We start from the raw sequence: 23,058 nt of genomic DNA, 5'->3' as shown, positions 1-23,058 counted from the left end.
GGCTTTGGTGACCTGTCCCTGTCGAATCTTGCTTAAGGAGAGTCCCCAACCACCACTACCCTACATTTCCTCCTTGCAGTGGTGGTAGCAGACCTCCCAGCCTTGGGGGTACAAGGCTTCTCCTCCTGTGCTGTAGGGAGTGAATCCTTATCTCCTGTATCAAGAACATAATGGTTTCCCAGTACCACGGTGGAAGGGTTGGGAGCAGGTGTGGAGCACTGCCTAATGCCAGAAGTGACCAGCTGCTAGTGTCCCCCTAAGCCATGTCTTCCTCCACAAGTGGTGTGTCAGCAGTCTTTTGTAATGGGACAGCTACCACAGCTGTCTTCACATGAATACTGTCCAGGAATTGCTCATAGATTCAGATGCTCCTCAGCCTAGCCACTTCCTCCTGTAGCTCTCCCACCTGCTTCCTGACCAATTCCACCAGCAGGCACCTTTCACATCGGATAGTCCCCCCAACCTGGATTTCAGTAAGTGGGAACTGCAAGCCACAGTCCCTGTAAAACCACACCAGGATCTCGGTAGAGACATCCATGGTCAGGTGCTCTGTCTGGCTACAGGCTCAGGTGGAGGAGACAGAAGCAGTGCTGGCACAGGTGATGCGAGCCTTCCTGACCATAGCAGGCCTCCCTTTTTAGAAATCCCTCTTAAACTCCCGTCTGCAGCCCCCTGTCTGCTTCACTCCCCTGGGAGTCAGTAGACAGCATTCTAGTCTCTTCCGTTCCCATGACCAGCACTAATAATTGTCAGTACTTCACTGTCTTTCAGCCCCAAGACACCTGTTGTTATCAATACATCAGAACTCTTTGGGAGCAAACAAATCTAATGTTTCTTTAAAAATAAATTATCCTAATCTGGAATTACAAACATTGTTATGCATTAATTATAATGCTATGGTTATTGCATGGTGCCTCTATACAGGTGAGTTCAGGTTTTTCAGATGCCTTCATTGAACATTTTCTTACCTTAACATATTTGGATTTCTTTAAAGTTTGCATGCATATTTTGTGGACAGCTACAGTATCCCTGTTATGTTTTTATTCTTAAATTACTGATACATATTCAACCTTAATTCCTGTTTAGCATGTTTATTATCTGTGAATAAATGCATATGTGGAAATTGAACATAAATATACTAGCTAAAATTACAGGATATATTAAAAAAATTGGCTAAACTAATAGAATAACATGCAGACAAAGAAAGTATGTTTTGCTATAGTCTAACAGAAGACTCAAGATTCTAGGCTCTTTAATAAAACACAATTTTCTTTTCAGATAAGACTCACTTCAAGCATGACAGAAGAATATGCAGCACTGGTCTATAGGTAACAAAGGAAGAAAAATGGGTGGAAACCAACTCTCTACATCTGCTTGCAGGGGATTTCATCAGTCACTCATCTGCTGGTGGACAAGTGACTAATTTTAACATCAGATCAATGAATATAGACGTAACAGAAGCACAAAAGAGCAAGAGTACAGCAGCAACAAACAATTTTGCAGCACTGATGCTTGGTGGTAAAAGGATTTTGTGGGTGGTGTGTGAGTGGGACCATCTGTTTATTTGTAACTCAATGAAGGCCATGTGGCTGGGACCCCTGGGTCTGTGATCAACCTTAGCATTTGAAGCTTAAGAATGGTTAATCCTAACTAATCAAAGCAAATTTACCAAGAATAGGAGGTGGTTCCGGTGAGGTTCAAATTACAAACCACCAAATCAAACAAAAGAACAGGATGAGTTATTCCTTAAGCACTTACTTGTAATGTGTAGAAAAAAAATGTATTGTTAGGGGGACTTCAAATTTGGGAAACAGAGTTTTCATGTAGCCAATAGTAAACTCTATAACGAACCAGCAGTCTACAGTTCCTCAGGCAGTACTTACTTGGCTGCCATTGCACAGCTCACACTGCACTACTGGAGGGAAGCGAGGGGCTAGCAAAACCCATCCCTGCTGGAAGTACTGCCCACAGGATACTCACTCACTGGGCACAAGGAGTGGCCATACTGTTTGGCCCAACCATATGATTTAAGACAAAATGAAGCACAAGAAATTGTCTGAGCAAGTGAGAGACTTCCTGACTGGTTGCTGCACTGGACCTGACTCTTGCTTTATTTCTGGTTCTGACTCCTAGCTTAGACTCTGGCTTTGACCACTAAGCATGACCATTAGGTCAGAATGCCCATATCCCAGTCCTGACAAACATCATTAACCTTTCTAAAAATCATTGATTATTTTCTAACACAAAAGGCATTCAATCCAATATAAAAATGGCCTTACTGGTCCATCCAGTATCCTGTCTCTGACAGTGGTCAATGCAAGATACTTCAGAGGAAATGAAGAGAACAAGGTAGTTTCAAATGACCTGCCCTGTCATGCAATCCCAGTGTCTGGCAATTGGAGGTGTAGGGGCACCCATTGTATGTAATCATACACCTAACCAGTGATTTTTTTGTGATGGTACTGCTTGGTACGCAGTATCGGCACCTCCAAACTCAGTACCAGCACCTCCAGACAGAGCTCAACAACTTTTCCCCCTGGAGTACCAGCACCTTTTTTTTTTTAACAAAACACTGCATCAAACCATCTTGGCTAATAACTTATCCTACATGTACTTATCTAATTATTTTTGAACCAGTTTTATTTTTGGCCTTCAAAACATCCCATGGCAACAAGTTCTACTGGTTGACTGAAGAAAGGTAAATATTTTTTACATCATTATGGCAGATAAAGCTGGATTATTCACTGTACCGGAAGTTGCTGGTTGCCCAGGAACCAGTAATCATGACCTGATTACATTTAATATGGGCAATTATAGGATGGTCCCAACCTGCAATATATGTAGTTGGTACTTTAAAAAGGCTAGTTTCCCAAACTTGAGGACAATCCTGAGCAAAACTGAATGGAAGGAAAAATTTAGACAGAAAATGTGAATGAAAATTGGGACGTAAGAAGGGTTTACTGGAGGATAAAAAAGTCAATATTCCACAATCAGAAAAGAGGACTTTGGCTTAAAATTCCACCCTAGTTCAGTGAGGAAATGAAGGGAGCAGTTAGAAATAAAAAGTGAGCTATAAGAAATGAAAAAAGGGGAAATAGAGAACAATCACTATAAATCAGAAGTTACAAAATGTAGAAAATTGACAAGGAAAACTAAATATATGGAGGGAAGGGGGAAATCCATGGCTGTCAGGACTAAGTACTATAGAGTTAAAGTATATCAGGAACAAAAGAAATCCTAACAGCAATATAGGCTTATTATTAGATGAAAATGGTAAAATTATTAATGATACAGAAAAGGCAGAAATATTAAATACATATTTCTATTCTCTACCTGAAAAAGTAGAAAGTGAAGTACTTTTCAGTCCAATAATTGAAGATGCTGCAACATCTTCTAACTAGAGATAAACATTTTAAAATCAGGAAGCCTAGGTAATTTGCACCCAAGAAGCCTAAAAAAATTGACTGAGGAGATATATGACCTGATTATGCTAATTTTAATAGAATATAAGGAAATTTCAGAAGATTAGAAGTGTGCTATTGTGCCAATATTCAAAAAGGGAAACTGGGATGAGAGAAGTAACTTCAGGCTGTTTAGTCTGACAACAATCCTGGGCAAAATAATGGAAAAAACTGATACTAGATTAAACTAATCCAGAGTATACACTATTGTAAAACAGTTAACTTAATATGATATGACTGTCTGATTTAAAAGATTACTATTATAAATATCAATAAAGCACAAGTTAAATGGAGTAAGTATTGTTTAACAGTTAGATATAAAATTGTAGCTGTCAGTGAGGAGTTACCATCAACTGAGTTTTATCAATGATGTGGAAGTAAATATAAAATCGCTGTTTATAAAATTTGTGGATGTCACAGACTGGTGAAGTGGAAAATAATGAGGCAGAGCAGTATAAGGGCACATGTACATAGCATGATTATTTCAGAATAACTCATGTTATTCCAAAATAACATAGTGCACCTTCATTTCAAAATAAGGTTGAGCTGGAGGACTTCTTACTTGGACTCATGGTATCCCTCATTTTACGAGGAGTAAGGGAAGCTGAAGGAAGAGTGTTCTTCTTTCAACTTCCTGCTGTGTAGACAGCGCCAAAGACCAAATTAAGCTATTTTGACATAAGCTACACAATTGACGTAGCTGAAGTTGCATAGCTTAATTCGGCTTATGCCCTGCTGTGTAGATGTACCCTAAGTGTGCTCAGACCCAGCTCAGAGACTGGGCTCCCTTGGGTAAGCTTACATAAAATGGCTGGGGAAAAAGAATTTCCTTGATAACTTTTAATCTAGTGGTTAGAATACCCACATGGGATGTAGGAAACCCCCCTGGTTCAAGTCCCCCTCTGTCCTCCCCACACGCCACACACACACCAACCCCCTGCCCTGAAACGCCCCCCAGGCTCACAACCTCCTGCACCTTTCCACATTCCCACCCTCTGCCTTGAACCCCTCTTCAGCCCCTGTAAGAAATGTAAGTTACTTTTCACTCCTCCATGGCTCCCTTCCTCCCGCGCCCAACTGGAGATGCCCGGGGACAGAGACTGCTGGTGCCGCTGCTGCCCTACCCTCTCCAGGACAGAGCTCCCCAGCCACATGGCCCTGCTTCTCCCCAACCTGACCAAACTTGTTTATCTGAGTGACTGGCTGAGCAAGTACGACTGAGTGGACTTGTAGACTCTAAAGTTTTTTACTATTTTATTTTTCAATTCAGTTTTTTAATTTAATTCTAACATTTGTAAGGCCAACTTTCACAATAAAGAGATTGTACTACAGTACTTGTATTAAGTGAATTGAACAATATTACAGGTTGGACCTCCCTAGTCCGGCACTCACAGGACCTAACCTATCCTGAAGAAGCCAGTGGCCGGATATGGGGAGGTCCCCTGCCACTGGCCTCACGCGATGCTGCCCCTCCCTGCAGGTGGCTCCGCTCTGGCTCCACTGCCACTGAGCTCTAGCCTGCAGGGCTTTGAAGTGGGCTCCACCCTGCTGGGGCTCCCTTGCTGCTGCGGTCCCAGGTTTCCCCCGTCCAACCAGGGCTCCCCGGGGATGGAGCTCCCCAGCCTCCACGACCCCGCTTCTGCCCCGCTTGACTGGGGATCCCCACTGGGGACGAGGCTCACTGATCCTGCTGCTGCCCCACCTGGTTGGGGCTCCCTGGGAACAGAGTTCCCCAGCCTCCACGGACCCCGTCCTTCCCCACCCAACTGGAGTTGCCTAGGGACAGAGACTGCTGGTGCTGCCACTGCCCTGCCCAGCCAGGGCTCTCCAGGACGGAGCTCCCCAGCCACATAGCCCTGCTTCTCCCCCACCTGACCAGGGCTCTCCAGGGCCAGGGTTCGCACTCCTGGGCACCGGGGCTCTGTGACCCAAAAACATCCGTAGTCCTGCTGGATCAGAGAATCATGGATTTCAGAGGTTCAACCTGTATTTATTTTGTTTTTTATACTGCAAGTATTTCTAATAAAAATAAAATATAAAGTGAGCACTGTATAACTTTGTATTCTGTGTTGTAATTGAAATCAATCTATTTGAAAATATCCAATAATATTTAAATAAAGGGTATTCTACTATTAACAATGAAATTAATCACACTATTAATTGTGATTAATTCTTTTAATCGCTTGAAAGGATCTTTACCATTTTAGGTAATTCACTGCCACCTTATCATTTGTCATCAATATCACAATAACAAATCTACCGGTTCAATGGCAACTTTGGGGCAATTATATGGAAGATGGTGTGTACTGAGCTTCAGGATTATCACACAGCACATTACGCCTGCCTAAAACACAATTCCTTCCAGATCTTTTTTTGAGGATACAGAGAATGTGTAATCTGCACCATCAATTAAGTTGCAGGTTGGTGTGGGAAAGGGGTGAGTTTCAGACTATGAACCCACCTCCTCTCTGCTTCTTTTTTACCAACTTGCTCATGGTGGAATGAAGTGGAAAGCAGGAACAAGCAAGTCTCCACGTTACCCATCCCCTCCTGTAGGAGGCCATTGTACCGTTACACAACAGGACACCCTTTTTGCACACCCCTTCATAGCTGAGCAAAGATCATTAACAGTTCTCTTTTACAGTACCACCACAGAGGGTTAAAAGAAAATTCTTTTGCAAACAAAGTTGATCTTTGAAAAAGACAATACATTTAAAAGTTAAGAGGTTAATTTACGATACATGGCTATAGCATGAAAAAACAAGTTACCTTACCTACAGATAGCTTTACACTTTCACCATGTGCTGATCGTTTTCTTCTTTCACTATTGGATACACTTTGAGAAGTGTGTTTATAAGGATATATCAAAGGCACTGGTAAATAATATTGCTTATTAAGTATTTTATATTTAATGTCCTCAGATTGTTTGTTTGATACAGCTGCTCTTCTAAAGTTTACTTTTAAATCCTTTCGTGCAAAGCTTAAATATTTCTGTTTTACCTTCCGTGAAGTTGACATGCTATGTGCCACCATTTCCCCCACTTGTCTTGAAGACTTTGCTTGTCCTATTTCTGGTGTAAATAATGCATGTTTAAAACTTACAGCATATTTTGTGGTTGGAAAGTCAAAATTTATCTTTGTAGGTTCTACGTGGTCATTTCTGGACGAATATTCTATCCCTTTCACTCTAAATACAGTACTTTCTTTTTTAGGTATATGTACTTCAGCCAGATTCCTTCTCCATTTCTGTTTTCTATAAGCTTCAGTTTTTAAAAATTCTTGTTTTCTTTCATGAATGCTCGAAGAATCAGTTTTATATTTTAGCCATTTTCCCTGCACATTTCCTGTGCCTTTTTGCAGGATCATTGATTGTGAAGAATATATCTGATTTTCATCTATAGATTTTGGAGTTTTTTTAGTTCTTTGTTCTTTGCCTTGAATAATTACTTTGCTTCCATTTTCTGGCAAGCTATTAAATAATACATCTATGCTCTCTTTATTTTTGTCTGGTTTTCCTATTGTGTCCATTGCACCTATGTCTTTCATATTTGGTTGACCTTTTTTTAATCCTACTGATCGTTTTTTCATTGAGTTTAAAATATTTTGCGTTTTACTATAAGGCCTAGTAGACATTCTTTCTGATTTTCTATTCCAAGTGCTTATTCCATTTGGTATACTGTTTATAGATCCAGTTATTTCCTGAAACACGTTAGGTATATGTCCATATTTATGAAGTTCAATATGTTGACTTTTCTTTTCTGCACTTAATAACACTTTTCTTGCATCAGTTAATATTTTATATTGATCGCTGCTGATTGTATGAATTCTTTCCCAGTTCCATGTTTGATAACTCTTTTTAGCTGATTCCTTTTGTCTGACAAATACTACAACTCTTTCATTGGTATGCTTATTTTTTTTCTTTTTCATTGTTTTAGTTTGATTTTGACTACTTTTATTGAGCATCTGAAGTTTTACTACGTTTAATACCAAAATGCTTTCTAAGTCTTCCAGATTTTTTCTGCAATGTTTTCCTTTAACTGTTGATAGAAGATTTGCTGTCAAAAAAGTTGTATTAATCAACGATGACTTAGTTCTAAAGCATTTGTTAAATATACCAGAACTGTCAAACAACTTTCTTTGTAGTTGCTTTCTTTTCTTATTTGCAGTGTTCTTTTCAACAAATTTAAATTCATTCATTAGATCTGAATTAATTTTATGTTGACTTATTACCTTAGTATTTTCAGTTTTCCCAAGCTTTAGAATTTTTCTTGCTTTTTCTGTTAGCTCCATATTTGTTTCAGTTGAAGTTATTTTTCCATTTCCTGTCCTCTTTTTGGAAACATGTGTTTTCAAGCCTTCACTGGTAATTAGTTGTGGCTTATTCTGATTCATGAAAAAGTTTAAAATGTTATTTCGGGGCAGCTTGCCTTGGTGCTTGTGTTTGTCAGTTTTTCTTCTAATTGTTTCTGATGTTGTTTTAAAATTTTTGTAATTTCTATTAATTGTGGAAGTCTTCTGCCTAACACCATGAGAAATTAGAAGATTTTTTTTCAGTGTTGATTGTTCTGAGTTCCCAAGTTGTGATGTTTTATTTAAAGAATTGTTTATTGTTAGCACTGATGCTAGCTGACGCTCTTTTACATAACCTGCAACATCAGCAATAAAATAATTATAAATATTTTACAAAATAGATACTAATATATAATTATAAAACGCTTGACTGGGCCAGTAAAAATTGGTTTTGACTTGAATTAATTGTAAAGGTTTGAAAATCACACTTCATACGGGTAGTATATTATTTGTTAGCCCTTTATAACAACATATTAAGTGATAAATGGTTGTGTGCCACACAGAACTTATACAAATCTCACTAAAGGCAATTGCAGTATTGCAATTGACCTCATGGGCTTGTATCAGGCCACACAAATTCCTCCTTAAATGTGCACTGAATCTCTTCCATTGCACAGTGAAGGGCATACTGTACCAGATAAGGATCTGTAGAAGTGCCATTGTATTTTAGTGTGCACCCTGCTCAAAACTCTACAGTGAAGGTATGTAATCCAATTTTTGCAGGCTAACTTTACTTTTTTTTCTTTAAAAGAAAACCAAGGAAATTCTATTAACATAGCCAAAGTAAGTAAATATTAAAGTTGTCTGGATAAGCACTCAAATGTCAGAAAATGCCAAAGTAAATATTGCAGGAACAATATTAATTCAAGCTCTTTTTACATATGCAACCAAATTTTTAAAAATAGACATACATTTTGAGGTGCAATTTGAGTCACACTGGGCCTGATCTTTCTAATACTCACAAATACAACTGAAGTGAATGGGTGCAGTGTTGCATAGCATTTCTGAAAATTGGGCCCAAAGCATCACGGAGCACCCAAAAATAGTGGCTTTTTTTAAAATAAATTTGGCTTTAGAGTGTTTGCAAAGCCCTTAATCAGAAATTCTTCCTTAACGCTGCTCAGCAGACCTATATTCTTCTCAGGCTTCCTGTTTCTAATCTACTTGAATACATTTTTATTATGTTTTTTCCTATTTGGCTATTTGCTATTCAGATTTCCCCTCAGCTCTTAGGCTTGTCTATTACAGCAGTGTTATTTTGGAATAATTGATGTTTACAGTTACAAGCCTTAATTTCAAAATAATGTCAAGCTGGAGGACTTCTTACTCTGACTCATGGTAACCCTCATTTCACGAGGAGTAAGGAAGTCAAGGGAAAAGTCAAAGCTGAATTAAGCTATTTCAACTTCAGCTACACAGCTGAAGTTCCATAGCTTAGTTAGACTATAGCCCAGCTATGTAGAAGTGCCCTAAATTTACATTTTTCATGAAACTCTAAACTGAGATTCTCCCTATATCACTGATGCCTTCATGTACAGTACTATAACCATGGTCTTCTCCCTTTCTTTCACCAAGTGTCTAGAAGTCAGTCACTGGTTTAATCTCCAGTGTAATTTCTACCAAAGAGTAACTCCTGCTGGGGGTGGAGAGAATAGATGGAGCCATAGGTCTACAAAGATTCCCAAACTGTAGATCAGCAGTCCAAAGTGGGTCATGATCCCATTTTAATGAAGTCACCAAGGAAAGCATTACACTTGTTGGGACCCATGGCTGAAGCCAAAACCTGAGTCCTGTCACCCTGTGTTAAAGAATGGGATTTCAGTATGAGGCAGCTGAACCCTACCACCCACACCCTGAGTAAGGAGTGGGGAAATTCTGGCTTGTGGGCAGGATTCTGTCTGTAGGGTTAGTCCCTGGCAGGTCCCCACCTGTATATTTACCTGCCTCTCTGCAGGTATCAGATGATCACAGCTCTCATTGACCGTGGAGTGTCATGCATGGCCAATGGAAGCAGTGTCCTGGTCTGCATCACTTCCTGCCATTCTAATTGGCCATGAATGGCAATCCACAGCCAATAAGAGATGCAATCACCCGATACCTGCCAGGAATTAACCTTGGCAAGATGCAGTTTTTTTATTACCTGCCCCTACTCTGAGTTCTCTAGTAATTTTTATTGTCAGAACCAAGTAGTGCACTGAAGTTCAAGAAACACTGAGGTTCTGATCAGTAGCCACATCCACTCTGCTCTTACTGCTAGAAGGGAGATGTTTTCTATCTCTTCTCCCCCTTCAAAGACTCCTAGCTACTGCAAGTCTCTCTCTATTCTGCTAGCTGGTTTTGTTTTAGGCCAGGGTTACTCAACACACGACCAGCCCACAGCTCATTTGTTCGGGGCCTGCAGCGCAGTTTGGGTTTATGCAGGGCTCATCACGTGGCCCACTAGTGGGAGCCAAAACAAAAAAGGAGTCAACATAATGGTCTTCTGTTGATATGCATTTTAGTAGTTAAATTCCTGGACTGTCATTGCTCATTAAAAGTGCTGTCATATGGGTGGAAATTGGGTAAATATTGCATTTTATTAATATCAGCAGAACTGATTTAAATGGGGCCTGTGTGTTGTGGAGTCTTGCCTTCATCTTTGCATTCATGCCCGTCAGTGTGAAATAAGCTATTTGCATATATTTTCATGTATATGCAACCACACTTAAGTTGCGGCCCACACTTAAGTGTATCATTGTGGCCCCCAGGACTTCCACAATTGTGTAGCCCTGTTAGGCTATTCATTCCACCACGGTTAGTGCTCCATGTAGCTTTCCCCAAGCAGCAGCAGTCTGAAAGTAAAAGAGTCCCTGACACTTTCACTACTACTGCCCAGGTTAGCTGTGACTCAGACCACAGCCACCCTAACTTCATACGCTTGCTTGCACAGCAATGCACCGAGGGGGGCGGGGAGGCGGGTTACTCCCGCTGAGCTCTGCTTCTGTTTATGAATATGGAGCGAAAGCTGCAGGCCACAACGCTGGGGCAAGAGCATCACCACAGAGCCTCTTACAGGGCCCCATTCATACTCAGAGCCCTCCCTAAGCGTGGGCCCTGGGCCTTCCTCGCTTCTCTAAGGAAGCTCCCGGCCCCCTCCCCGAGGCATAGCACAGCCCAGTAGCCGCAGGAGCCCCGTGCAGGAGCCTGGCGTTCCTGGACCGTCCATCCCTCTCCTCACCTGGCCACAGCTCCCACAGGGTGAGGAGCCGGCGGCCCAGCAGCAACGGCCGCCCCAGCGCGGGGAGCCGCGCCGCCAGCACCAGGGCCAGGACTACAGCCAGGAAACCTCCGGCCCTCAGCATCGCGCCCGCCTCCCGGCCTTCGCGCCCGCCATGGACTGGGGGCGGGAGGCCCCTGGGCGAGGGGCAGGTCGGGCTCTAACTGCCGCCAAGGCAGGAACGCGCACGAGCGAACGCCCAGCCAATAGCGGCCGCCCGCCAGCCTTTGACAGAGAGGAGAGAAAGCGCCTCGCGCTCGCACCCCGGGGAGGGGGGAGAGCAGCTCGCGAGGCTGCTGGGAGGTTGCGGGGGGGGGGGGACGTTTCAGCCTCGCGCCTCCGGGCGGGCAGCGCCTCAGCCTCGTACCTCTGACAGCGAAACGATAACGGCTTAGCCTCGCGCCTCGAAGGGAGGGAGCCTCGTTCCGGTGGGGAAGGGGTGCGGGATAGTCTCAGGCGCGCGCGGCGGTTGGCGTTGCCCACGAGCTGATGGGGGGGGAGGGAGGGGAGAGAGCAGCAGCGATGCCCCTGGACGGGGGTGAGGGCAGGAGGGTTAAGGCCGTTGTGTTCCCGCCTTCACGCGCTGATGGCCGCCTGGCTGGTAGGGCTGCCAGGTGTCCGGGTTTGAACTGGACAGTCCGGTATTTGAGGGGTCTGCTTCTGGCCGGGGAAGAAAATTAAGAAACTACGGGACATGTAAACTGTCTGGTATTTTCTAACTGGGTAAGTTGTATGATTATTAGGAGTATCAGGACCTACTTGCGAACCGCCTCGCTGCGTGAATGTGTCTACCAGCCAGGCAGTACGCCTCTACGCCGGGGGAGGGGATCCCTGGGGCCGGAGTCACTTGTGCGTCACTGGGACCGTGCGCAGGACGGGCAGCGCTCTGGGATGTGTGTGCGCTTGGGTCAGTCTCGCTCCACACTGGCCGATTCTCTCCTCCCACTCCCCTAGACCACCTCCCAGCCAGCCCTGCTTCCCGTCGGCCAGTCCTCCTCCCTCCCCCAGCCAAGCCCCCTCCCCCCAAACAGCCCTGCTTCCCGCCGGCCGGTTCTCCTTCTCCCCCGGCCAGCTCAGCTCCCCCCGAACCCCTTCTTGGCCAGACCTGCTTCCCGCCGGCTGCTCCCCCCCCCCTATTCTCCCCCGGCCAGGTCAGCCCCCCCGACCCCCTCTTGGCCAGACCTGCTTCCCGCCAGCCCGTTTCCCCCCACACACACACACACACATCCTCCCAGCCAGCCCTGCTCCCCTCCCAGCTGGTGTTCCTCCCCTTCCCCCCAAATGAGATCAAGTGTGTCCGGTATTTTTTTTTTGAAGCCACCTGGTAACCCTACTGACTGGGGCTTTCTGGCTGGTGAGGGAGCTGCTCCCCCTCCTCAGGTGTATGAGGCTTGGTGTCTTCCTAACCCGTGGCAAGGTGAAATAGGGATGTTAAAATGGGTTTAATTAAGTAACAGAAGGGTTACATGCAGGGGTGGGGAAGTAAGCTGTGCGGGGGGGAAGGGCGCTGCTGGCTGGCACTGTGGGGGTTAATGCGGGAAGGGAGCTGCTGCAGCCCACGATCCGGGAGCTGGGCACGTGGTGCCTGATGGCAGCTATAAGGGGCGCTGTGTGCCCCTTATAGCTGCCATCAGGCACCCCCAATAGGTTGGTGCCCCGGGCAGCTGCCCGGCTACCCCATGCCTTAATCTGGCCCTGCTCTAACCTCATACCTCCTTGGAGCATATACACAGAATTTATTTCAAAATAGAGGACTCTTCTTCCAACTTTCCTTTCTCCTTATACAATGAGGGTTACAGGAGTTGGAGTAAGAAGTCCTCCAGCTTGACAGTAATTCAACATTATTTCAAAATAACTGCCTGCTGTGTAGATGCGGACTGAGTTATTTTGAAATAACACTAGTTATTTCAAAATAATGTTGCTTTGTATACATACCCTCAGTTCAGTTTGCTTTTTTAAAATACTAGGAAGTTGTATATGAAAACTACATTAAAAGAACAGTAGGATTATTAATTAAAATACTCACCCTTAATGGCCAGTGGGAGCTGTGATCGCCCCTAGCTGCGGACGCACAGATAAATATAGTGGCAGCGGCCCACCAGGGGCTAACCCTGGTGAACCATGATTATTTTATTGTCCATTCCTGCCCTAAGCACTATTACCTACTCAAAGAGAAGCAAAACTAGTTTTGGGAGGAATGTATTTGACTACCCTTCTGGGATGTCCAGGGTCTTGAACTTAGGCTTAGGAGTCTCTCAACAGCAACTGCATCCAGACCTTCACCCAATGTCTGGTGGAACCTGGTGGGCTGAGAAGCTACTAATAGTCTAATACTATGCCCAGCCAAACACCCACCCACAGCATCTCTGATCGGAGGACTGTTCAGCTCCCTGGCATGGTCCTATTTAAGCTAGAAGGTGGTGCAGGAAGTTTGTCTGAACAATAAGGAAGTTTCATGTTATGGTTGAATTGGGCTCTGCTTGCACCTGTCTCTTGCACCCAACCTATTCCTGATGTGCTCCTGCCTCATTCCTTTCATTGCTTCTTCTGTTCCTGATCCCTGCCTCTCCTGCTCTTAGGCCTTGTCTCCGCTTCTCAGTTACCTGTCTTGGTTCTAGCCCCTGTCTCTGACTTCTGACATTGCCTCTGGCTTGACTCTTGGCTCTAGCATTTGGCATGTGACTTGATCTCTGACCCTTAGCTTTGATTCCAGGTTATGATTCTGGCTTGACACATGACTCTGGTAACTAGCAGTTGGCTCTAGTTCTGAACTGCTTTTCCCCCCTACAACCTGGGTGCCTGTTTTATCTACTAGACCTGACTCTTGCTGTGACTATTAGGCAAGACTACCTACATACCAGTCCATAACAGCTTACTGTTGGTTCTTAAAAGGCTTTGTGATGACTTGACTACTTCCAGCAAAAATGAATTGATTTCAAAAGGAGATGAGTGAATAACGATCAGGATGGACATAGGCACCTGATGAAATGTTTGCATTATACTCAACTGACAAGGAGTTCCAAGCACCCACAGCAATAGGCTCCATGCTGACACTGCAACCCTAATTCCAGCCCAGTGAACAGGTGGTGCTAGAGAGTAAACCTGCTGTCTCAGCAGAGAGGCAGATGGTCAAACCTAATGGTGATCCTGCATGACAAGTCACAATGCAGAGAACTGAGCCCAAACCAGTGGGTGACTTCTGTGGGTTCAGTGAACCCATGATAAAGCTACAACTTATAAGAAAAGACTATTGCGTTTTTAAAATGTATTATTTTTGTTTTCATAAATGTATTTTAATTTAATTTGTGTTTTTAAACATTGCGTTCAAATTGAACAGTGTATCTGAATATTGCAATTTTCTTTCCAAAATTACAGTTGTACAGCTGTGATACCTTTACATCTTTTTTATTATTTAGCAAATGTCCACAAGGTGGTGCCACTGCTAACCAGTTAAGAGTCAAAAGAATACATTTGGTAAATTACATCTGGTTTTTATAACCAATTAAAAATGTATTACATTGGAAAATGAATAGTTAATCTTTTTTATATCTTAACTGCAAATGTCACTGTCTTTACTTCATAAATCATTGTAATTTACCAGTTCATAATGTGTATTTTAAAATAACCTAAAAGTATATCCATGAATATAAGGAAATACAATGGACTTGCAACATCTGCTTGTTGGAGATAGATAGATAGATAACATACAATCTACACACACCACATACTAATACTAGTTATTTAATTTCATTAAATTAAATTAATTTCCTTTAAGTACATTTTACTTGTATAAAATATTAGGAAATATAACAGTAAGATAAGAGCTTACTACAACAGGAAGACAGTTATGTGTGAGTGCACACTCCTATGTGGTTAAGATTATTCCTCATAGGCATCTTAGAAGAAGTTATTCTTGAGAAGGAATTTGACTGAAAAGAGGGTACTGGTTTGATGGACTATATTTGAAGGTATATTCTATTTATAGGGGAATAGTGGAGAAAGGCAAAGAGGTGGCTGTGGATGAAGAGAGTAAATGAGACAGTGAGGCTCATTTGAGTGGAGTAAATTGATTTACTGTTGAGTGGAGTAAGTTGATTTGTAGAGCATAAGATCAAAAGGGACCATCAGACCACTTAATCTGACTTCCTGTACATTACAGGTCATTAAATTTCACCCAGTTATATCTTTATTAAGTGCAATAAATTTAAGTTAATAAAGTATGGCTTGCATTTGACTAAAGCATATTTTCCTGAAAGGCATACAGTCTTGATATGAAGTCATCAAGAGATGGAGAATACACCACTTTCCTTGATAGTTTCTTCCAAGAATTAATTATCTTTAAAATAGGTGCTTTATTTCTAGTTTGAATTTGTCTGGCTTCATCGTTCAGCCATTGGATCTTGTTATGCGTTTCTCAACTAGATTAAAAATCCCATTAGTGCCTGATATTTTCTCCATATGCAGGTACTTACAAACTGTAATTGAGTTCTCTCTCCATCTTTTTGATAAACAGCAACTTTAAGTCTGTCATTATAAGTGAAGTCATTATAGTGAAGCAAACTGGCCTCTCAGAGGGTATGTCTAGACTATATCCCTCTGTCGCCAGAGGAATGTAAATTAGACATACTGAAATTGCTAATGAAGTGGGGATTTAAATCTCCCGCGCTTCATTAGCATAAAAATGGCCGTCGCTTTTTGTCGCTACGGAGCTTTGGCGACGAAAAGCGGCAATCTAGCCATGGTTCTATCACTCACTGAAGCCTTTGGAGACAGATCCTGTATACCTTGTTTTACGAGGCATAAGGGATAAGGGCATAAGCCAATGCTCCCTGGTGACAAAAAGCGGTGGCCATTTTTATGCTAATAAAGTGCGGGAGATTTAAATCCCCACTTCATTAGCAATTTTGGTATGTCTAATTTACATCCCTCTGGCGTCAGAGGGATGTAGCCTAGATATACCCAGAGTGGGAGGAACCCCTCATGAAATCCTGGTAGGAGGAGCTAAGCCATTCTTACTAGGGATGTGAAAGTGTAACTGTTTACATTAACTGATTAGCCTGGGCATCAGAAGGAACTCAGGCTTTTTTTTGCTGGCTATGGCAGAGCTCCTCTTTTCTCCAGTCCCTCCCTGACTCCAACCATGCCCCACTGTCCCTTCCATCACTGGTTTCTCAGCTGGCCAGCTATTGGCTCCAGCTCTGCCTCAGCCCTAGGGAGCCCAGAGCTGCTTTGCAGGGCTGGTCACTGGCAGCTTGGCCCACTGTTGCCTGTAGTGGAACAGAGTCCCTCCTGGTCTGTGGCCCTGTACTGCTCAGTCTCATGGGGGCAGGGCCCTGGACAGGAGAAGTGAAACTTCCATGTGAGCGGATAGGGAAGCTGAGCTGAACAGGGAGGGAGGACTTAAAGTGACAGTGCAAACTCAGTCTCTCTCAGTTCCATAAAACACATCCACACACTAGCATTTTCACTAAAGCCAACCCTGCCACCACTGATACAGGATCAGGTACAACCCAAAAGGGGGGTAGGAAGTGAGCCAGCGGCAGCGGACCCCAAAATGGCTGCAGGACTGCCAGAGATTAGGCCAGCTTGTTGTGGTCTGGATCCCTGGCTATCCCACTGCCAGGGTGTTCTGCTAATGATAGGGCCCTGAGCTGGGATGCAGTGGAGCAGGTGGGCCTCCATCCCCCTTGCTATGTCCAAAGCCTGTGTTGGCAGTCTACCCATCCCTAGGACAAGAAACCTGCATTTGTCAGACATCCACCAGAGCTAGGGAGACTGACCTCTGGCTGCTCAACCCTGAACACAGGGCTGAGCCACAGACTCACTTCCTTAACCTGCCTGCCTAACTGCTTTGCTGCTCAGAATGAATGCAGGCCCAAGCCACAGACTTATTGCCCAGCTCTGCCTGAGGCCCTGGACTATCTAACTGCTTTTCTGCTCAACCCTGAATACAGGCCAGAGCTATAGACTCTTGATGTGCTGCTAATTCCCCATAACAGGTGACACCGCGAGACATAGTGAAGTGGACTGACCTCCCACAAACCTGTAGGGGAAGGTACACCACCGCTGAATCACTACAAGCATTTTCTCCATTCCTTTAATTACTTCTGAGGCCCTTTTCTGCAATCTCTCCAACTTTGTCAACATCCATTTAAATGTGGATGCCAGAACTGGAAGTAGTATTGGTTTAAGCAGTGCTGCAAGCAGAAGTAAAATCACCTCCCTATTCTCTTGTTTATACATCCAAGGATCATGTAAGCTGTTTTGCCGCAGCATTTCATTGAGACATCATGATGTACCGTATTTTCCGGCGTATAGGGCGACTGGGTGTATAAGACGACTCCCTATCTTTTTAATTAAAAGATAGGGTTTCATCTTATACCCCAGCGCCCCTCCGCCTCCTTTGCTCCCGGTGTCCCTGGTCTGCTGGAGATGGTCCCCAGCAGACCAGAGGCACCGGGAGCAAAGCCGCCAGGAGCGCCTGGGCTGCCCCCCCCCCCCCCGCCGGAGCCCCTCCGCGGCTTTGAAAGCCTCGGGGGAAGCCGGCGGGGGGGCATCCCAGGCGCGCATGGGCTGCCCCCCCGCCGGAGCCCCTCCGCGGCTTTGAAAGCCTCGGGGGAAGCCGGCGGGGGGGCATCCCAGGCGCGCATGGGCTGCCCCCCCGCCGGAGCCCCTCCGCGGCTTTGAAAGCCTCGGGGGAAGCCGGCGGGGGGGCAGCCCATGCGCGCCTGGGATGCCCCCCCGCCGGCTTCCCCCGAGGCTTTCAAAGCCGCGGAGGGGCTCCGGCGGGGGGGCAGCCCATGCGCGCCTGGGATGCCCCCCCGCCGGCTTCCCCCGAGGCTTTCAAAGCCGCGGAGGGGCTCCGGCGGGGGGGCAGCCCATGCGCGCCTGGGATGCCCCGCCGCCGGCTTCCCCCGAGGCTTTCAAAGCCGCGGAGGGGCTCCGGCGGCGGGGCATCCGGCGTACAAGACGACCCCCGATTTTTGGGGGATGTTTTTTAACATCAGAGGTCGTCTTGTACGCCGGAATATACGGTATTGCTTGTCCACTATGATGACCTAATCCTTTTCATTCCGTGCTTTCTAGGATACAGGTCTTCATTCTGTAGGTATGGGCTACATTCCTTGTTCCTAGATATATGATTTTGCATTTGGATTCATCTTCCTACTACATATTTTAGAAATGTGCGTCTGTCTATCCGTCCATGGATTAGTTTGTTCAAAAATTCTTCCTAAATGGTAAGAGCTAGGGCTACCAATTTGGTATGCAGCTTCTTCTTATCATAACTTTAAAGCAAGATCAGGGTTTGGTTGTGCCAGGATAATGGGATGTGCCTGGAATTCCATTGTATCTCATAAAATGGAACGGGAGGGATCTGGAAGGAGGGAGTTATACTAAAGAATGACCAGAAGTGAACAGCAAAAGGGCCAGAGATGGAGATCAGGACAGCTATAACCCCATTGGACCAGCAGGGTACAGTAGACAAGAAAGGAACAGTTCTACTATATATTTCAGAGTGTTTGTCTGTTTGCCTTTTTGTGTGTTTTACTCCTGGCTGGAGGACCCCTCACCCAGCTGTGCTCACTGCAGTGACCATGGACTAGTGCTTCTTACCTGACCCCAAGCTGCTCCGGTGAGAGAGGGCTGAGGTTGTCTCCTCATCCCTTCAAATCCTCATCCCCAGCCTCACCCAGGAACAATGATTTACATGAAGAAAAACAAAACTTATTTGAGTTAAGGACCAGAGCAACATTGGGTAAATCTTCTAGTTAAAATACATTTTGAATGGGGCCAACTATGCAAGTGGCTTCCAGCATGCTGTCCAACTGTCCCTTACACAGTTACCAAAATCTCCATTTCCTTCCTCCATCCCAGCCATGTTCCTTATATCTACAGTGCAGTATGGCATTACAGCGTAGTTGTTACCTTCTCAAGCAGCTTCTGCAATGGGCAGGATTTAGCTTTCATGCACCAGAGTGCTGTGCCATTCACTCATTGGATTAGTTTTGCTCTGAAAGCGGCAAGAGACAAAAGACTTTATATATCATGGAGCTGGATATTTGAAAGAAGGACACTTTCAGATGCTGGGATTATTTGGCTGTAGTAGTGGTATTTCATTGCTCTTAAAATGCCTTCATCATGATTAGAAACTTAGATATGACAAAAAAAATATGTTTTTATGCGATAACTTATTTTCTCTGAGTTTGAGAAGTTGGGTTGTTATTTTATATTGTGTGTCACTTCAGGAAACACTGTATCTAATGGCTTTCCTGAGTAGGTGGAGCTCAAAACTAGCCATGACTGAAAAATCTGAAGATGCCTCCTGATTGTAAAGTTGAAGGAGATCCATTCAGAAGGTTGATTAACCTGACAATTCACAAAGAAGGTTTCAGGTAAAAACAAATGTATCATTTTCAATTATTGTGTTTTCCGATTTTTTTTAAAATTACTTTACAATACCACAGAAAATATGTGCACGTATTAACAGTAGCCGATAATCCATTTGCAATGGTGAATAGCCCATTGAATGTGCATATTCAATGAATAGGTGAACTAAATCTAAATTCTTATTCAAGGTGGTATTTAGTGATATCGTTTCTCTTAGAATGTTCTCTGGGGCCTGGTCTATAGTAGACCAGGCAGGTCAGTTTAAGGTACGCAACTCCAGCTATGCAAAATCTGTAGCTGAAGTTGGCTTCTTTTATTCCTCATGGAATGGGGCAGTGAGGGCAGACCTCAATGTTCGATTTATGTGTCTATATTAGACCTGCTAAATCAAACATTAGAAGATTGACCTCTTGAGGGTAGATCTTCTCTCTAGTATAGACATGCTCTGAGTGATCTACAACAATGTATTTTGTAATTTAAGTGGTATTTCTGTTGTAATTGAGATTTACACTTTGACTTTTAAAAATGATGTGTAACATCAAATTCTGAAAATGTCCAATTGTCAAGTATTTGCCATTGGTTATGCAGTGCTGTCCCATACACATTCAAAGAGAAAACACAATACCCTAAACAAAGCAATAATAGGGTTGCTAGATGGTTTCAACAAAAATACCGGACACACTTGACATTACATCACAATCTATATTACATCTTATTTAGAAATTACCGGACATTTATATTTTCTCATTTATATTTTCTCAATTTGTTTCCTGAACAGAAAGCTCAAATACTGGACTGTCTGGTTCAAAACCGGACACCTGGCAACCCTAAGCAATGATGCATCTAATATGATACATACAATTTTCCACTTTGTGCAAAATCCCAGCATACATAATTATTGATTGTTGATTTCCTACTAAAATGAGAGTTTGTTTGAACATCTGTGTTTTGTAAATATTTTTTTTTCTTCATTTGAATCCCACTAATAAGTTTAAAATACATGCTTTTCAATAGAAGTTACAGGAATTGTCTAGATTCCTTATTATGCTACTCTGAATAAACTATATTTACTTTACATTTGTGTATTTATACATCATTTATTTATCTGTAGAGTGATATAGTTTTTCAAAACTATTAGTTACCAGATTGTGTGCTGAGCACAGTTCAAAATTTTTGTAGTACATGTGCACAAGTATTAACAGGAAACAATTTAGAACTGCAGTGGTATCCTGTAGGATGTATGTAACTCGTTCAGCCACATGTTGATTTACAGAGTACTATACTTTAGACTGTACATTCGGTAAATGTGGCATTATTATTACTGGGCTACATCAAAGCACAGGAAATAAATGTAAGTACATTTGAAGTGATAGCACTCTCTAGAATTAATAGCTTGTACTGTATATAATATTGAACTTACAGAAATGAATACACAATTTTAATTAATGTAAGATTTTAGGAAAAATTGGAATGCTAATGTAAAACACTAAGGTTCTCATTCATAACAAATAATTTGATAATAATCTTACCTTTACACAGTATATTATACTCCCCCCCCCTTTCTTTTAAGAAAATGCTCAGCTTGCTCTGTCATCCTTCACACCCAAAATCAGAGAGGAAACAGTACGATTTAATCTAAAAACACAAGGAAGGCCTGCAAAAAATCATAGAAAAGTGAAAAAACCAGAGATTCTTAACATCCATATGCTAATGTTATAGGGAAAGTACATCCTCTCCGGTCTTTCCACAGGTGATACCACTGGTAATGTGGCTGTGAGAGGAGGTGGGGAGGGAGAACTTTGCTTTCTCACTACACAACTGCCCAGAATTGGCTGGGCAGCAAGCAGAGAGCCTACTGCATCCTCTGCAGATGGCAGAGTAATCTCTCCACTATACATTCTGAAGCCCCTAGGAGGAATTATGGCTGTCCATAGAGAATGCCTCCTGAAGCTCAAGCTGCCTCTTCATACCCCCTTCTCTACAGCACAGAGTAACCTTACAGCTAATGTGGAGAAAGAAACTCCCCACCATAAACTTTTTAGCAGGTATCTAGCATCACTGACTGCCAGGAGCGCTAGTCTCCAGTTCAGGGTCATGAAATTACCATATGGTCAGGCTCCACATCAGCCTAGCATTGCGTGGCCCTTTTGACTCAAATACTGAGGGAGGGACCTACCAACATAAATTCAATCTGAAATGTATTTGTAAACATGTAGGATTGTAAGGGATCTCAAGAGATCATCTTGTCCATCCACCTTCACAAAAATAAAATTAACTATGCCTAGATCATGTCTGACAGTTTTCCTAATCTGTTCTTAAAAACGTCCAAGGACTTGGATTCCTCTATGTAATATTATCCAGAGTTAATTATCTTTATAGTTAGAAAATTGTTTCCTAATGCCCAATATAAATCTCTCTTGCTGCATGTTAACTCAGGGGACGTCTACACTTGCCCCCTACTTCGAAGTAGGGAGGCAAATGAAGGCAACCGAAGTTGCAAATCAAGGAGTACAGTTAATTCAAAGTACCAGGTTTTCCCTGCGTCTACACACAGCGAGTTAATTCGGGCTAGTCAATTTCCAACATGGCGACCGGACGCGACTATGCTAATCAAGTGCGGGATATTTAAATCCCATGCTTGATTTGCAACTTCAGTCGCCTTCATTTGCCTCCCTACTTCGAAGTAGGGGGCAAATGTAGACATACCCTCAGTTACTTCTTATCCTGCCTCCAGTGGACATGGAGAACAGCTGATCACTGGAACAACTTAAAGTAGGTGTAGGTGAAGTTGTGCCATGATTAACTTGGCCCTGTAAGTCATATCTTCAAACATTTAGTTGAGCAAGATGCCTTGACTACAACCTTTATTTGTCCCTCACAACCCAGGGCAATATTAATTTTTATTTATCGCAGGTTTTGTTGTCAATCATCCCAGATATTTATCTTTCTTCTTGCCTGTTTTATACTAAATTATTACCAAATTGCTGAAGCTAAACCTATTCAATATCCCCTTTCCTCCTGTTTTGAAGAATCTGAGGTTTTCAACATATTTTTATGAGAACGAAAACAATATTTCTATCCCCTGGTCCTTTTAAATTTTATTTACACCTGTGCAGTGCTTAATGTCTCTTTATGTCACCTGCCACCCCCTGATCATTTATCTAAATTATACAAGTTACTGATGACATATTGAAGTTCTTGAAAATAGATTCTGAAGTGGATTGGTTAATAGGAAGTTGTCCCAGCATCACTTCCCATTCCCAGAGGATAGGCCACTCTAAAAATGCAGGAATTAAGCATATTAACAGTGTTTTGAAGACATCATATGAATTGTCTTCTACTTACTTGGTACTGTCTGTTCACCCTATTCATATAATTATTGCCTCAGAGTAGATTTCAAAATTCCTTACTCAGCGAGAAGGCCTCCCATTAAAGTACTCAGAACATCTCTGCCTTATCAAAAGACTGCTGCAAATGTGGCATTGTGGGGAGTACCACTTCTTTCTCCTGCAATGTCTATATTAAATTTGCTCAGTTTCTGAGTAAAAAGGTATTAATTTGTCTCAGGACTGCAAAAACTGTAATTGCTAGGTAAAGTGACCT

General features: G+C 43.3%; 1 protein-coding gene and 1 long non-coding RNA gene across 2 annotated transcripts in view; one reads left to right on the top strand and one right to left on the bottom strand.

The window, feature by feature from the left end:
- Positions 1-11,298, bottom strand: part of C9H1orf185 (chromosome 9 C1orf185 homolog) — a 55,199-nt gene extending 43,901 nt beyond the window's left edge. The window contains exons 1-2 of the mRNA XM_075935958.1: positions 11,029-11,298; positions 6,236-8,107 (exon numbers count right to left, since the gene is read on the bottom strand). Of these exons, the coding sequence (XP_075792073.1) occupies positions 6,236-8,107; positions 11,029-11,152 (1,996 nt within the window). The 5' untranslated portion in view covers positions 11,153-11,298. The remainder of the gene's footprint in view (positions 1-6,235; positions 8,108-11,028) is intronic.
- Positions 11,299-11,469: 171 nt separating this feature from the next.
- Positions 11,470-20,511, top strand: LOC112546330 (uncharacterized). Its single transcript, XR_003090008.2, has 3 exons — positions 11,470-11,790; positions 19,314-19,460; positions 20,234-20,511. It is a non-coding gene; the product is annotated as an uncharacterized LOC112546330 (long non-coding RNA).
- The last annotated feature ends 2,547 nt before the right edge of the window (positions 20,512-23,058 follow it).

Source organism: Pelodiscus sinensis, chromosome 9, assembly GCF_049634645.1.
Source record: "Pelodiscus sinensis isolate JC-2024 chromosome 9, ASM4963464v1, whole genome shotgun sequence".
Lineage (NCBI taxonomy): Eukaryota > Metazoa > Chordata > Testudines > Trionychidae > Pelodiscus > Pelodiscus sinensis.
Note: the sequence above shows the minus strand (reverse complement) of the source record. Positions and strands in the feature narration are given on the sequence as shown.